The 17762-nt window shown below is 33.4% G+C and overlaps 1 protein-coding gene across 3 annotated transcripts in view; it reads left to right on the top strand.

Annotated features, from left to right (window-relative positions):
* Nucleotides 1–10131: 10131 nt before the first annotated feature.
* LOC143222095 (tensin-3-like) overlaps nt 10132–17762 on the top strand; it is a 314899-nt gene continuing 307268 nt past the window's right edge. Inside the window, exon 1 of one of the 3 annotated variants that reach the window (XM_076448035.1) lies at nt 10132–10252. In XM_076448035.1, coding sequence (XP_076304150.1) covers nt 10160–10252 — 93 coding nt within the window. In that variant the 5' untranslated portion in view covers nt 10132–10159. The remainder of the gene's footprint in view (nt 10253–17762) is intronic. The other 2 variants (XM_076448032.1, XM_076448033.1) reach the window with 2 other exon arrangements.

The raw sequence follows: 17762 nt of genomic DNA on the forward strand, positions 1-17762 counted from the left end.
GCTGCGAAAACTTAAAAAGGTGTTCGCGTCATGACTGTAAATGTAACAAAAATGGTTTATATATATAATATTCCATACACTGCTGTGTTTGTAAGTTACTGTGTTGTACGTATCAGGAAGTAAGTAACAAACAATTTATTGAGAGTTGCTGAAAGAGAAATTTGAAAGTATGTGCTTCCACAAGAGTAAACCATAGACAGCAAATGGCGGATGTAAGTGTCGAAGAAAGACTCCATTAAGTTATAGCACTGCTTTAGGTAGATATGTTTTTAATGTCTCCACCTCCACAGGATTGCTCCAGAAATGAATCCCTTGTCTTAGTTCCGTCATTAACCATGTGATCAGTCATATGATCACTCAGCTCTCTTGATTGAATTCTCGTTATAGTGTAGTGGACTGCTACACTTTTGCATTACAAAATTAAATAAAAACATAATTCAGAAATTTTCTATTCACGTCGAGTTAAGGTCCTCATCAGTTTTCAGTCTCGATTTATGGGGGAAGTCAGGTACAGTTTTGACCACTTTCCTCTTTTTTCTTTTTTGTTGCCGCTTTGGTTGTAGTGTTTTTTTTATAAATTTGCCACCCTACACAACTGCCTACTCTACCTACGTGTAAATGCGACCGTATGTCAAAGAAATAAAATCTTTATTTACGTTGTCTGTGTTTGGTGTTTCATTCAACATTTACAAACTTTCTAGATAATTAGCCTCAGGTTTAAATATTCTCTGCTGTTACAGCAATAACAAAGAACATAAACCAAGACAGAGAAGGATGGAACTTTAAAGTTTATCATAGACACATCCTAATATATAATATTATAATAATATCAGTGATTAATCTCCATCAATACATAAATTCAAAGAGAGATTAACTTCTACCTGATGAAAGTAATTTGCGCCTCGTGGTTTTGTTTTGATTTTTATTTTCGCGCAAAGCTATACGAGGGCTATCTGTGATAGCCGTCCCTAATTTAGCAGTGTAAGACTAGAGGGAAGGCAGCTAGTCATTATCACCCACAGCTATCTCTTGGGCTACTTTTTATCAACAAATGGTGGAATTGACTGTAACATTATATCACCCTCAAGGCTGAAAGGGCGAGCATGTTTAGTGCCACGGAGATACGAACCCGCGACCCTCAAATTACGAGTCGAGCGCCTTAACCACCTGGCTTACTACTGAACCGCTTTATTTTGCAATAACTAGAACTGGTATGCTCTCATAAAAATAAATTCATCACATTTTATAAAACATTTCATATCTTTATGTTTGTTTGTTTTGGAATTTCGGACAAAGCTACTCAAGAGCTATCTGTGCTAGTCGTCCCTAATTTAGCAGTGTAAGACTAGAGGGAAGCCAGCTACTCATCACCACCCACCGCCAACTCTTGGGCTACTCTTTTACCAACGAATAGTGGGATTTACCGTAACATTATACACCCCCACGGCTGGGAGGGCGAGCATGTTTAGCGCGACGCGGGCGCGAACCAGCGACCCTCGGATTACGAGTCGCATGCCAGGCCATTTTATATCTACAAAATCTTCATGTATGGCGAAATTTACAGTTTCTTTTTATTATAACCGTTTTAATAACGTCTTTCTAAAGTCTTTAAAAGTTGGTTTTCTCACATAATTTTAAGAAACAGAAATTAATTTGTGAAAGCTTTTTTTGTTGGGTATTTGATATTTTTACAGTTATTTAAACACGACACAAATAATGTACGTAATATTTTTAAGGATATATATATGGTCTTCACTTGCAAAGCGGGAACAAACATTTAGGTACTAAGTATTATAATAACGTGATACAAATACCCGTTTGCGAGGGAATAAAGTGAAAACAGAAAGTAAAGTATAGACTTGATCACTTATTTGAAACAAGAAAAATATCCTTGTTATGCACATGCTAAAGATTCTTGGGATGTACCTTAACAAGGTCCGGCTTCTAAGCTTGAGTATAGTTTACTAAATGGTGCATCTGGGAGAAAGGGAATAAACTTGGAATAGAACTCAATGGATTGTGGGATACCACACTAAGACTTTTATCTGAATTACTAGTATAGGCTAGATCATTCTATGTCAATAATCCTTCCCAATTTACATATTCAAGGAAAGATTAACTTTCAGTTCATAGTACTCTTTTTACAAATTTTTGTACCATCATTTACTTTATTTGGTATGACCTATACACTAGGAAAACAATGGCAAAGAGCATGCCCAAACAAATATAAGTCGTGCATTTTCTACCTTCTTATTTTAATGTATAAATTTCAAATATTTATTCTAAACGTATGCAATTTTCACATAAAATGTATTCCGGAAAACTTCATGTTGAATTCATTTTCTTTGCTTTTTTTCTTTTGCATTTTGTTGAGATAACATTAGTTGATATGAGTAAACTTGATATTTTGTTGAGATAACATTAGTTGATATGAGTAAACTTGATATTTTGTTGAGATAACATTAGTTGATATGAGTAAACTTGATATTTTGTTGAGATAACATTAGTTGATATGAGTAAACTTGATATTTTGTTGAGATAACATTAGTTGATATGAGTAACCTTGATATTTTGTTGAGATAACATTAGTTGATATGAGTAAACTTGATATTTTGTTGAGATAACATTAGTTGATATGAGTAAACTTGATATTTCTAATAAAGTAAGATGTTAAATTTATATATTTTGGAATAGATATTTTTAAAATAAACATTCATATACTGAATTTTAAATTAATTGGTTAAAGTGAAACAAAGGGGAACAAAAACAATTAGTTAATTCAGGAATCTTCTGAAAGACAGCCGTCCAGTATCTAGAAGCAGATATTGGACATTGCAATTCTTTTCTTTATTTCTGTGTCACTCTTTGCATTTGATGTTATAGTATATCCAGGATATTTAAAGCTTTCGACTTGTTTTATTCTCACGTCCTTGCCAGTTATGCTACATGTGGGTGTAATTGATTGTTTTGAGATAACCATGCACTCTGTTTTCTTTGCGTTTAACTGCAAGCCTTACTCTCGTCTACTGTTGTTGTGAGGAAAGTCTGTAGATTTCGTTCGGATTCCGCAATGAGGACTGTGTCATCAGCGTAGCGCAAGTTGTTGATATTGCATCCGCCTACTTTGACTCCCTGATGTTCATTGATGTTTCGTATGATTATTTCGCTGTATAAGTTAAAAAGATCTGGTGAAAATACACATCCCTGCCTCACCCCTGTTTCAATTGATCTATATTCACTTAATTCATTTTCAATTTTGATAACTGCCATTTGCTGCCAGTAAAGGTTTCTAAGGATTCTTAGATCTTTAGCATCGATATTCAGGTCTGACAACATGTCGAATAGGTCACCATGTCTCACTTAACATTTGGGTACTTTAGTTAAATTCAGTATTACTTCCTAATTTATCCTGCTTATCTTCCCATTATAAAATGGATCTACCTAATGCTTTTCTTAAGGAAATCACTTTGACGTGAAAATACCAAACCACCAGCCAAGACTTAGTTCAATTTCATATTACCCTTTTCTCTTGACTGACGCATTATAATCTGTTGTTTGTCATTTGCGTGCCATGTAAGCTTTCACTGTGAAATCAATATTGTTCATGTCGTTGGTGTTATAATAAAGTAGAAGACTCCTGATGAGGAAAAATCCATGTTAGCAACCGAACATGTCTAGACCAGAAGGAAACTGGTCATCGCCATATGCAATCTGCTTTGAGAAACAGTAAGCAAAATGTTAAATGAATGGTGAGATGTACAACTGTTTTGACAGCCCGGCCAGTTCCATGACTTCAGAGCCTTACAGATCAGTGCCAGCACAAAATGTTTGTTTTTCACAGAAAAAAACGACAACTAGCAGTCACAGTTCGTTATTACATTATTATCCTCCCCTGTGTAATGGAAGTCTTGCCAATCAAATTCTAAGTGTATGTGTTGTGTGTATATAAAAAAAAAATGTGGTAAATAAGTTGTCTGTTTTAACAGTGCATTGAGGTTATATATATGTTAGAACCCAGTTTACTATCTGTATGCAGTGCTAATGTGCAGTGGCGTATATAGGTAGGGGCTAAAGAGGGCTCAGCCTCAGAGCCCTTGGTCTTAATGAGGGCCCATTGATAATTTTATTCTATATAAAATTACATGGGATTTAGAAACAATAAAAATTATTAGCTTCTGGGTCCACACAACCTTAAATCCGCAACTGTTAATGTATGTTGAGTCAACGTGTAGTCAAGAACTTTGTATGTAACGTGCAAGTGCACTTCTTCTGCTTGGAACCGTTTTTCAAGTTAAAAAAAACAAACGAATTCACAAGATGGTGTGTAAGTACTCTTAACCTAAACAAAACTGTTGATCTAAGGCATTGTATAAACACCATGTGATTAAAAATCATATTACCATAAGCTTGTTTTTCAATACATTAAACTAATACTTTATAGCCCCAACAGCCACTATAGTTGTCCACCACTGTGTCTGTCCACAAGTTCACATGCATAATAGTTACATATAGATTCACTCTCACGGTAGCACGTCATAATTGGTGATACACAAGGGTAACCGTTGTTTGAAATAGAGAAAGTGAAATTCCCTGAAATATTTAATTTGTAACCGCAAAATATAAACTTTTGTGTACTTATCTAGAACACAGTTGCTCAAAAGCAAAAGATCGAAAAGGTACTCACCGCAACAACAGATGGTTCTCATGACATCTTCTCTTGTGCCCAGGCTATATGCGCAGGCTGCAACATTTTGTTTCCAACCTTTAACATCTCAAATGTAAAGGGAAACTGGGATAAGACAGCTAGCACTTTAATTCTGAACACGGTTTTTACCATTTAGGGTGAATCTTGTGGAAAAAACAAGGTTATAAAATAAACTTTATCGTGAATGTTTTTACTAGTTAAATAAAATTAAACTGGGCGTAGATCTTTTCTAACTATTGGATAAATACACTTTTTAGAGTTAAGAGTTGTTTGACCTATTAGGTTGAACTAAACAGATCTAACTCATAACAACTCGAATTTAAAGAAATGCTGTGTTTTAATAATTTAAATTATTACTTGAATTTTTCGTACAGTATCAGGATGTCTGTGCAACATATGCAATTTTTTTCATTATGTAAATCAATGGCGCAAAAGAACGCTGGTGCTAGTTTAGGGTAATTCCATACTTTGCGGCAGATATCTTATCCTAAACCACTCGCCGTAAAGCAATTTCACATTATTAAAAAAAAAAAAATTCAGTGAAATTGAGCTGTTTCTTTCACAGCATAGTAGGCTATCTATAATCTCTCATTGCTTAAACTCAACATAATGAATTTTCCAGAAACAGTTTTTGCGGTTTTGACTTTCTTCTTTCAATACTTCTTGTAGAGCCCCCCGCTAATACAGAGGTATTTGTTCTTGAATTTCGCGCAAAGCTATTCGAGGGCTATCTGCGCTAGCCGTTTCTAATTTTGCAGTGTAAGACTAGAGGGAAGGCAGCTACTCATCACCACCCACCGTTAACTCTCGGGCTACTCTTTTACCAACGAATAATGGGATTGACCGTCACATTATAACGCCCCCACGGCTGAAAGGGCGAGCATGTTTGGTGCGACGGGGATGCGAACCCACGACCCTCAGATTACGAGTCGCAAGCCTTAACCCTTCTGGCCATGCCGGGTCAGTACAGCGGTAAGTCTACGGATTTATTACACTAAAATCAGGGGTTCAATTCATCTCGGTGGGCTCAGCAGATAGCTCGATGTGGCTTTGCTATAAGAAAACAAATAAACAAACAAATACTTCTTGTAGCAATAACAACTTCTATATTATTATAACTAGATTTGTTACGTATATATCGATACATACTTGTCTTTAAAAGATTTTGGTATTATGCTCGTGATACTTAAAATGCTCATGAATACTAATTATCAAACGATTTTGCGAATTATCTAAGAAGAGGACTACCTTATAAGTACAAGAATCAGTGAAGCATTGAGTTAGGTTTTATTTAGTATGGTGCTAGTCAAAGCGAAACATTAAGATCAATGTTGTATATTTCGTATATTCAGTTACTTGATCAATTTACAGCGATATTTTACTGATAAGTTTATTTATACATTAGTTGTAGTACAATTAGCAAGAAAGTTTCAGTTAAAATGAAAACATATTGGTTAACTCAGGACTACAAGTACAACTGTTGATAAGTGACAGCATTAGCAGCCTGTAACCAAAATGAAGGGAAAAATTAAATTAATTTGTCATACTTACGTGGGTTGAACCTTCCATTATTTTCATCAAATCACTCGCCCATCAAAAAAACAACAAGGTTACAATAGTATTATCAACACTTTCAGAGCTTCATTGTAACTACCTTTAATACTGTTTTACCTTACTTCATTTATTTTGTGTTTATCTGTTGCAATGGCAGGTATTTTACCTTTATAATGTCTCCCGCTGATACAGCAGGAAGTCTACGGATTTGCAACACTAAAATCGGTGGATTCGATTCCCCTCGGCGGACACAGCAGATAGCCCGTTGTGGCTTTGTTATAAGAAAAACACACAAATATACTCCCTATGTATTATATGTACTGCTTGGTTATAAATGTTCTGGTTCATATTATATGTCACGCTATTGTCTCCCGCAAATGTGATAAGACAGTTGATTTCATGTATTTTTTTGTAATTATTGTATTTAAATGGTTAACACTATTATTGTTATGTATAGTTTTGAAACACTAGCGAATTTAAGGTTGTGTAGATCCAGGGGCTAATTAATGTATGTGGGTCCTACATTTAATGTAATTTTACATATAATAAAATTATCAATGGGACCCTATTAACACCATGGGCCCTGGGGCTGAGCCCACCTAGCCCCTACGTAAATGCGCCATTACTTTGAAACATTAAATCTTGTGGTGTGAAAATAATTTATTAATTTTTCAAGTTTAATGATAACTTATAATTAATGGCCTTTTTTAATTCATTTTCAGCTAGTATTTCTAAGTATAGAAGGGAGTATTTCATTTCTGTGTGTAAAGTATATATCATCATGTAACTAAAATATTTTATTTATGACAATAGATATAAACATATGAAATTTTAATGAAGACCAGTTAATTGAGCTAAATAGTCAATATTGTAAAAGAGAGAAGAGTTATGATCATCAAGTTATAGTTTACTTAACTTTTGTTATGTCATGTGTTAAATTTGGTCTTTGGTGTTAGTCTCCATAACAGGATTTGTGTCTTATCTCATGGGGTGGTTAGGTTAAGCTCATACATCACTGTCACATGATATGAAGATATCATCGAAATATTTGAAATCTTCCTAATGCTCTTGATTGTAGGTGTAGTTATAACACATTTTCCTGAGATAGTTTCTAGCACGATCGAAAAGAAAACCTGGGGAGTAATCTATGTGTGAAAGATTTACCAAGATTCTATAATGTGTGAAAATATAAAAAGAATGAACTGGTGTGTTGGAAAACGAACACTATGTTTACTTATTTGCAAACAAAAATAAATGGTATTATGCATACTTTAACAGACACTTCCACAGATCCAGTTAACAGTGGATCTAGTCAAACTAAATACTAGGATCAAAAGTTTAACTGAGAGAGAATGAATGCTTCGATCTTGGAAGAAAGCTCGCATTCTTTTTCTTGCAAAGGCATCACAGAGTGAGTGGTCACTCTCTCACACCATTCGGTCACTGCAACATACAGACATATTTCATTCGACCAAGAAAAAACGTTACACCCGTTAATCCTTACAACATTTAAGTGAACTATGCTGAATCTTTCCCTTAGGCATAGTATATATTATCTATTATAGAGACAAAATGACACAAAGACATCTATAAGAAGGCAAATTTCATGTTTTTCTACACGGCGTGTTTATGATTAAACAGCAAATAAATTAAGCTAATCAAACTTTTTATATCAGTAAAATTAGGTAGAAAACATACGATATGCTTACATATCACACGTTTACTTTAGCTTTTTTATGTCATTTTTATTTTAATTAAATCTACAATCCACTTTAATTCATATTTAACATTATTTTAAACTCTGACAGATACTACCAGTTAATACAGTTTGCTTTCATTAAATCTCAATTGTTTTTGCATTTTACTTCTTTGTCTGTGAATAAAGCTTATATTTGTTTTTATTTTACAGCTCAATTAAATGTCGTTAATTTCTTATAACAACTTGTTAAATCAAGCTTTAATTCACTTGGCAGCTAAATAGTCGAATCTTTAGTTCTTGTGATAACTAGTTGAATGTGGGTGTCTATATTCTGCGCCCAGAAAACCCACAAGCGCATCGTAAAACACTTACACTTGTCTTTAGTATTCTTAGTTTGAAAATAGAAACAAATTTCCACAGATAATATCGGGTGTCATTAATAAAATAGCCGACTCTGTGGCCGAAAAGAGAATAAACATGATCAGTGTAGAATCTCATTTATTTTTATTTACATAATTAAACATTGATTGTTATTAAAATTTCAGTGTTATCTAATGTGTTACTTTTGTTGTTGTCATTCTGTAAGAGGTTTCACAAAGAAATAATAATTTCACTCTTCCTAAATGCTCAGATTCTTCACTTTTCGTTTCAGTTTAGTTAAAATAACACCACTAGAAAGCAGCACTTTACTAACACCTGTTAAAAGCTACGATAGATATTTAGACAAAATTGCTTGTAAACACAGAAATTTCCATAATAAGTAATATTATAATTATTATAATAATGATGACATTCTAACATCCTTATTCATTAACAAAAATAACTATAATCAAACAATATTCCATCTTTTAGGCACTATTTGACTGGTGTTTTCTGATTTTGATAATGTTAAAATATTGGACACGATCCTCGCACTTGGTACAATGTAGATATCTCATTGTGTTATAGCTTTGTGTTTAAAAACTAACAACAACGAAAAAGCATCAAAGTAAGGTCTAGTAATAAACACTTTCTACTGAAAAGGTATGTTTGGCACTTCGCCAAATGCTGTGAATTTAAGATTTTAAATATATATGTATTTACACTCGACAATAGAAATCTTGAAAAGGAACGATATGGAAATTAATTTCTTAGTACGTGGTTATAATTTATGAGATATTATTTGTCCAAAGTGCGTATATTTTCAGATTTGCATTAAAATTAAATAAACATTGTATATAAATTTAGTTGCATTAACTTTATCGGTTAAACTGTATATGCAAACAGACAGAATGGAACATTCTGTCGAACCGAAAATAAGGTAAACAAGCACATTGAAAATTATAAATGACTTCACTATTGGTGGCTATTTCTACACATAAAAAAAAGCTCCTCGTTGTGGCTTCTTAATTATGTCATTTGTTTTGTACTATTTTGTCGTGAATTCGTATATGTGTGCATGCCTCGGTCTTAGCAGTTCTGTTTTCTCTCCTGTACGTCTTTGCGTCTGCTAAAGGAGATTTGACATGGGCTCAGCCAATGACAGCTCGAAGCCCGTGCCACTACCAGCGTAAAACAAGCTTACACGTTGTCTCTTCCGTATATCCGTTGGATACGCCGTTTATCTTTTGGATATAAGTGACTGTGTGTGTAGAGGATTTTGTCAGTAGCGTTGGGAGGGAAAGCTTACATTTTCACCGAAATAAAACAACAACAACAAAAAAAAAACAATTGCTATTAGTTCGGTTGTTTTTCTTTAATTCGATGTGATTTATTTTTATATGTGAATACAAAAATGCCGTAAAGTAAAAAACTTATTTCGCAATTCAACAGTTTTGCTGTAATTCGAGTGATAATGGACAATGCAATGCTTCTCAGTGTCTTTTAATTCGCTTTTCACCTCAGGCAATTCAGTCAGCGTTTTAATATTCTATTTATAGACATAAAAATATCCACGGAGAAGAAATTTGAAAGAAGTACAGTTGTCTACCGTGAATTTTGTTTCATTTCTCAATAGCTTGGAGCTCTAAGTTCAGTAATTAACTACCAAATTTTACTAATCAGGCCGGACCGAATGATTGAACTTATTTCTTACAAGAATCGTTTTGTTGAGAAATAGAACGCCACCAGTCTGTCTGTAAAGGAAGTGACAAAACTATTTTCCAGTGGCTGTAAGACCAATACTGTTTATTATATTGAATGTCTGGAAGTGAACTAAGCAAATGAAAGGAGCAAGAGAAAGAATTTTCAGTCAACGTCGTTGGAGTTTGTCTGATTTTTGGAGAAAACGAGGAAGAAGCGATAAAAGTGTTAAGGTTGGTGTTTACCAAACAAACTTCTTATGACATCTTACTTTTAAATTTCAACAGAAAGTTTCTTTTAAAAAATACTACTATATCTACATATTATTATATAAGAGTTTGTGGTTTAATATTAAATTTTGAATAACAATTAGTTATTTTGTTTATATTTGCGTTTACATATTTGTGAGTTAAAGACTTATTTTCTTTTTCATCGATTCATAACCCCCTAGTTAAGTACTTTACGTATATCAAGCCTTACGCCCTGAAAGACAGCTAAGAAATAGTTACATATACTGAACTAACAAACATTACTGCTATTATTTATTATACTTCCAACAGGCTAGTAGAGTAAATCTTTCATAAGTTGTTATATCAAAAGCTTGTGTACTACCGAAATACAAATACAACATTCATAGTTTATCTAACCTTGTAAAGATGCTAATCTCGCGAACACAAATGAGTCATTATAGCTGGGTCTGATATATTTAGAGAAGATTACTCAACAACACTATAATATATAGAGAGACATTTACTCGACAATGCTGTATTATAATATATATAGAGACATTTACTCAACAATGCTGTATTATAATATATAGAGAGACATTTACTCGACAATGCTGTATTATAATATATAGAGAGACATTTACTCAACAATGCTGTATTATAATATATAGAGAGACATTTACTCGACAATGCTGTATTATAATATATAGAGAGACATTTACTCGACAATGCTGTATTATAATATATAGAGAGACATTTACTCAACAATGCTGTATTATAATATATAGAGAGACATTTACTCAACAATGCTGTATTATAATATATAGAGAGACATTTACTCGACAATGCTGTATTATAATATATAGAGAGACATTTACTCAACAATGCTGTATTATGATATATATAGAGATATTTACTCAAGATGCCTCAGTAAGCACCATTCATCGTATATGTAAATTTGCAAAGATGCTAATCTCAATAACATAAATGAGTCACTAGATGTATGGTATTATTTATTTATTTGTTGAAGTAATATTTATTATACGCACTTTATAAACTTTAAGTGCAGTATTTCGTTATCTTCTAGAAATTTCATTTACCGACATGTGTTATTATATACACATCTACAAATTCGGATGTTTTATTTCCTAGGAAATTCACTTATCAATATCTATCAACTATTATTTTGAGACCTTACAAATTTCAGGCGCTTTTTTTGTTTTATTGAAACTTATTTGTTAATACATACATTTCTTTTAGAACACCAGAACGGTCGTAATTTTTAAGAATATTTTATTTACTTTTGTTATGTTAAGACTACACGACGAGAAGTGTAAATTCTTAAACTATATATACGTCAACACAATCCTTTCATTTTGTAAAGATCGATACACGATTTTTAATACGTCTCAAGAGAAAAGATAATTCAGCTTTGAGCGACAAATAATTTCTATGTTTGAAATCATTCGATAAGTTAATGTATCTCAGATCTTAGGTTCTTCTAGCCATCATGTCGCATATGAAGCTCCTGTAATGCAATATCCGTTCTTAATATTGAGGTTTCGAGTTTTGTTATTATGCGATAGGATAAAAAAATCATTAAGTTAAAATATATCGCGTAGAAACCTTTACCGGTTTCCATCTTTAAATCAAAAACTATTTTGATACATTTATAAGACGATGGCTTTTGGGTACAATTTTTCCTAGTTTTGTTTTGCCACCAAGTCGACATTGTAAATCAGAAATTCTTGTTTCAAATAAGCTGATACTAAGATACTTTTCTAACGGTCGTAGATAAGATAATGTAACTTTGTCCTTTACCTGAAAGTGCTTTGGAAAATGCTTACTCTGTTTTGCATTTCTATTGTGTAATTAAGATACCTTTTACACTCCACAAGAGCTTTGCCGTTCACCTAAAAGCGCTTACTCTGCTTAGCTCTTCTATTGTGTAATTAAGATACCTTTTACACTTCACCAAGGCTCCACGTATTGCAGTTACAAACGAAAACATACGTTTTCTCATACCTTTTATGTATTCGTAATGTATGGTGTGTGAGTTTTTACTGAGTTTTCCTGACTTTAGAACATTGAAAAAGCGTATATGTATGAAAATATACATATATATTTCGAGCTGCTTAATTAAACATCAAATAATCATTTTGTGTTTCAAAGTTGCAACAAAATTTGTAAGCAAATTAGGGAAAACTCTCACAATAATAGTTCTGCATATGTGATTCTGAAAACTTAACGCCCTGCAACCACGTGAAGTTTCCAGGTATGTATTGATATATATTAGAGACACAATTGAACAGCATAAAAATGACGTACAAATTGTCAGTTATGAGCTGTTTTAGTTCTTATAAAATTCCAACTTAGCACCAACAGAGTACTTTTCTATCAACGTTTTAATGACTAATGGTTGATCCCACTGGGTCGATACCTTCAAACAACGGCTTCTCAAAACAACTGTAAATATACGTAAAAACTGTGCTTAACCATATTTTAATATGCTGAGACGTTTACTCAACAGTGCTATAATATAGATAGATACATTTACTCAAGAATACGAGAATATAGAGACGTTTGCTCAACAATGCTATAATATATATATATATATAGAAAAAGAGAGAGAGACATTTATTCAACAACAGTATAATACATAAAGACATTTACTCAACATTACTATAATATATAGAGAGACATTTACTTAACAATACTATAATATATAGAAAGACATAAAAACGCAACAAAACAAAACAGGATTCAGATAATGTCATAAAAATAAGATACTATCTGAGGATTCAAAACAGGATTCAGGTAATGTTCTGTAAAATGACGGACTATCTAGAGTCAACTAATAAATAAAACAAGAATAATAACATGAAGACTATCTTATACATTGAACAGTACATCATATGAACGAGTTGTTGATTTTTCCAGTGCATAACGTTGCCATTAATCTTAGAGTTTGTGAAATGTTATCAGATTGATAAACTCCAAGAGGTGTATTTTTGTAAAACTTAGTGCTCTAGAAATGTGTACAGTTTCAAATTGGTGAATGGTTTGCATCTCAGTAAAAATAGAGCTTCTATAAAGGCTATCTTCAAATTATAATTTGTATCACTTTATCTTTCGTGTTAAAATTTGAATTTATGTAAAGGGGATTCTCAGAAATGTTACTTCATTTATTATGCAATGGTTAAGGCACTCGACTCGTAATCTGAGGGCCGCGGGTTCGAATCCCCGTCACACCAAACAGGTTTCGCCCTTTCAACCGTGGGGCGTTATTATGTAACGGCCAATCCCACTATTCGTCGGTAAAAGAGTATTCCAAGAGTTGACGGTGGGTGGTGATGATTAGTTGCCTACCCTCTAGTCTTACACTGCAAAATTAGGAACGGCTAGCGCAGATAGCCCTCGTGTAGCTTTGCGCGAAATTCAAAAACAAACAAACTAACTAAGAAATATAAGTTCAATTTTTCCATTTACCGACAACGTGCGAAAAACATAGTTCTTTATACGTCTTTAACTAAATAATAATTGTTATCATGAGGGAATCGTAATACCGAATGTATTAATGTAATATCTAATATATTCACTTTACAATGATTAATATATAGTAAAATGTAACTATTTGTGACCAAAATTAATCAAATATATACTTATAGAGAACAAAATATAATTACTGTGTATCAGTTATAAAAACTGAGTTAGTCGCTACGTTTCATATTCTTCTTAATTTATTCACCAAAAATTAGAAACTTGTAAAAACCAGCATTACACATATAGCTCTCGCTCTCTTTTGTCTACCATAAGTTGCTGGCAAGAAGTTTTCAATTCGCTATCAGAAGTAATCAGTTGAACTAGGTGATGAAAGAAAAAAAAAACCCACGAAATACTATTTATAGATGCAGTATAATACTTTAAAAGTTATGGCTTAAACACCGGAACCAACGAAGCATTGGAAACCAATAAGGCCGAAAATTCTTAAACATATAAAGTTAACTGTTGATGTTGTTTTCTAAATTAAGAGAAATGTTTAAAAAAAAACACCCGTGGTTAATTTAATTTTTATAAAAATTTAGGCTTATTGGTTTCCAATACTTCAACGAATTTTGATTTTTAATTCATAACTCGTACCGTGTTTTTGATTCATGAATAACAACCAAGATTCTCATGCAGTTTTTTCTTATTTTCTACTTAAGAAACAAACAAACACCAGTTTCATGGGATGTAGTTGCTTTTTTTTTCACACTGAAATTCATGGATATATGATGTCCCCTACTAGGACAGCGATAAGTCTCCGGATTTAATACGCTAAAATCAGGGGTTCGATTCCCCTCTATGGACACAACAGATAGCCCGATATGGCTTTGTAATAACAAATGCACACACTCTCGATATATATATATATATATGTATAATATCTTCAATTTATAAACCACCATCCTGACCATCCTGTTATTATTTGATTTCAAGATCGACAGATAAAACTGAATACACCCATCTGTGACTGATGGCCATGACCTGGCATGGCCAAGTGGTTAAGTCACTCGACTCGTAATTCGAGGGTCGCAGGTTCGAATCCCCGTCGCATCAAACATGCTCGCCCTTTCAGCCGTGGGGGTGTTTTAATGTTACAGTCAATCCCCCTATTCGTTGGTAAAAGAGTATCTCAAGAGTTGGCGGTGGGTGATGATGCCTAGCTGCCTCCACTCTAGTCTTACATTGCTAAATTATGAACGGCTAACGCAGATGGCCATATGTACTTGTACGTTGTAATTTCGAAAAAAAACAAACATTAAAAATAAAATATTTGCATGTATTTTCATTTAGTTATTTTTCCTTGCAGTACTCATTCGATACCTAAAACCGATCTTGCTTTAATTAGAACCACTTCAGTAAGGTGAATAACTTCGAAGGAGCTAGTTATGAATTTTAGACTCTTATCTTGCATGAACGTAAAAGCACAAATAATTACTACAAATAGATTATTAAGACAAGTCTAGAATTCTGTTTTAATCGAAATAATTATGCTGACGATGTATAAATAAAAAAGCTTAAAAGCGATTTTTGGGGTTGAATCCACAGGTAGCTCAGCAACTTGGTTTGAATTTCGCGCAAAGCTAGTCAAGGACTATATGCGCTAGCCGTCCCTAATTTAGTAGTGTAAGACTAAAGGGAAGACAGTCATCACCAATCACCGCCAATTCTTGTGCTACTCTTTTAACAACAAAATTTGGGACTGACCTATCACATTATAACGCCCCCACGGCTGAAAGGGCGAGTATATTTGGGGAACAGGGATTCGAACCTGCGAACCTCATCTCGCGAGTCAAGGGCCCTAACCATTTGGCCTGCCCGACACCGTACTAAGTCTGATGAATTATAACGCTAAATTTCGGGTATCGATACCTGCTGTACACAGAGCACGGATAGTCCATTGTGTGGTTTTGTGCTTAGCAACAAAGAATCGAACAAACAAAACATTCGAACTTTGTGAAAAAAAACAAAAACAACATCGTTGGAGTGTGGTAGTAATCAATATTTATTGGATGAAAATCGTATTAAAACGTATGGGGGAAACAAATACAGTTTAGACAGATGTCATATTTAAAATTTCTATATCTCAACTAGGGAAATATTGTACATCACCAGATGCTCTTAATTTATTTTTTGTGGAAACGATTTGGCTGCAAGGGAAAATCCAGTTACTGTTAAGTAGACAAAAACATGTCAATTAACTCCCATAACAAAATCCATATCACCAGCTGAGGTTTAAGGTTGTTATTAGCTCGTCGTGGACTCTAGTATGAAACACTAATCAATGCAGCTAACGAGTCTTTTAGATGATGAAATGACATAGACTAGGTTTGTTCGAGCTCCATTTTTCAGCTCTTTCACTTTAAAAATAATCGCGCGCTGTCTAATTTTTTATTGACTCAAACCTGTATTTTCATTTATGTTTTAAATGACTTAAGAATATTGTCAAGTTACGTCATATTTCAATGGAAACTTTAAGAAAAAGCCATTGCTGAGCTGAGTGAAAAAACTAACAGGACACAACTAGTCTTAGGAAACTGTAAGACTAATGGACTATAACTCGCCTTTAGAAAACGGAAAGCAAACAAACCACAACTATTGTTCAGAAACTGAACAGCTAACAGACCACAACTAGTCTTGGGAAACTGAAAGGCTGACGGACTATATATAATTATTCTTTGTAAATTGCAATTCAAATAGATCACAACTAGTCTTTCGAAAATAGAATAACAAAAGACCACAGTTAGCCTTTAAAAGATGGAAATAAAATAGTCATAATCAGCCTTTAGAAACTGAACAGATCACAGATAGTCTAGGTAAACTGGAAATCTAACAGACTAAATCTACTTTGTGGAAATTGGAAACTAACAGAGAACAATTAGTCTTAAGAAACTGAAAAACTACTCCATCACAATGAGATTTTCGAAACTGAACAGCTAACAAATCACAATTAATCTTGGGAAACTGTAAAGCTAAGATATATTTATTTTTGGAAACTGGAAAGCCAACAAACCATAATTAGTCTTTGAAAAATAAAAAGCCAATAGATTGCAACTAATCTTCAGAAATGAAAGAGTGAAAAAACATTTACAACCTCTATTTTAATGTATTCCCTAAAACCACAATATACGACATTAACATAATTATAGCAACAAATCTATAAAGTGGTTAGCCACATAAAGTGAGTGTGTACATTTGTCGATATTCAACTTCTAACGTTAGGATCTACTACTTGACTGGAGCCAATGAAGAATGATGAAATCGATAACCTAATATTGTTCGTTATGAATGAGGAAAATGCATAACGAAAGTAGTGTTTACATTTATTTCTTCAGTGGGCTGTGAAACATGTTTTAATATACAAATAAAACCCCCTCGTTGACCTCTCCAACAGGCTAGTCATCAGGAATGTGAAAATCATAACATTTATTTGTTTTTACCTCCAATTATGATGTAGTCCATGCTAGCGCCCTCTTCTGTGCTGCTGATTATATATTACATTTTCTGTTTTCCCAGAGCAAGTTATTATCGGTTTGGTCAAGTGGAAAGGATTCCCTGGGTAGCCGCATCAATATTAGAACCAGCGTATAGTGAGTACAGTAGTGGTTGTCGACTCACTGGCGCCTTGCTACATCTTGAAAATGAAATGGATGCTGAAAAATTAGACAACAAGCGAAAAATAATGTTTAGCTTTCAAAATGACATATAGGGGAATGTAAAGAAAATATTTCTGTAAGAGAAGACAAGTATTGACATAGACCTACGTATGATGTGCTGGAGACGTTTGAGTAAACTTACAAATTAGTGTATTATCATTTGTCGCTTTCTAACTATATGATTAGTTTGCTTCACTATATTAGTTTGTACTACATGATGTCGCTTCCTGAGCATGTGGTTAGTTTACTTCACCATATTAGTTTATACTGCATGATGTCGCTTTTTGTATATATGGCTAGCTTACTTCACTATATTA

This window comes from Tachypleus tridentatus, chromosome 8, assembly GCF_004210375.1.
Source record: "Tachypleus tridentatus isolate NWPU-2018 chromosome 8, ASM421037v1, whole genome shotgun sequence".
In the NCBI taxonomy this organism is placed as follows: Eukaryota; Metazoa; Arthropoda; class Merostomata; order Xiphosura; family Limulidae; genus Tachypleus; species Tachypleus tridentatus.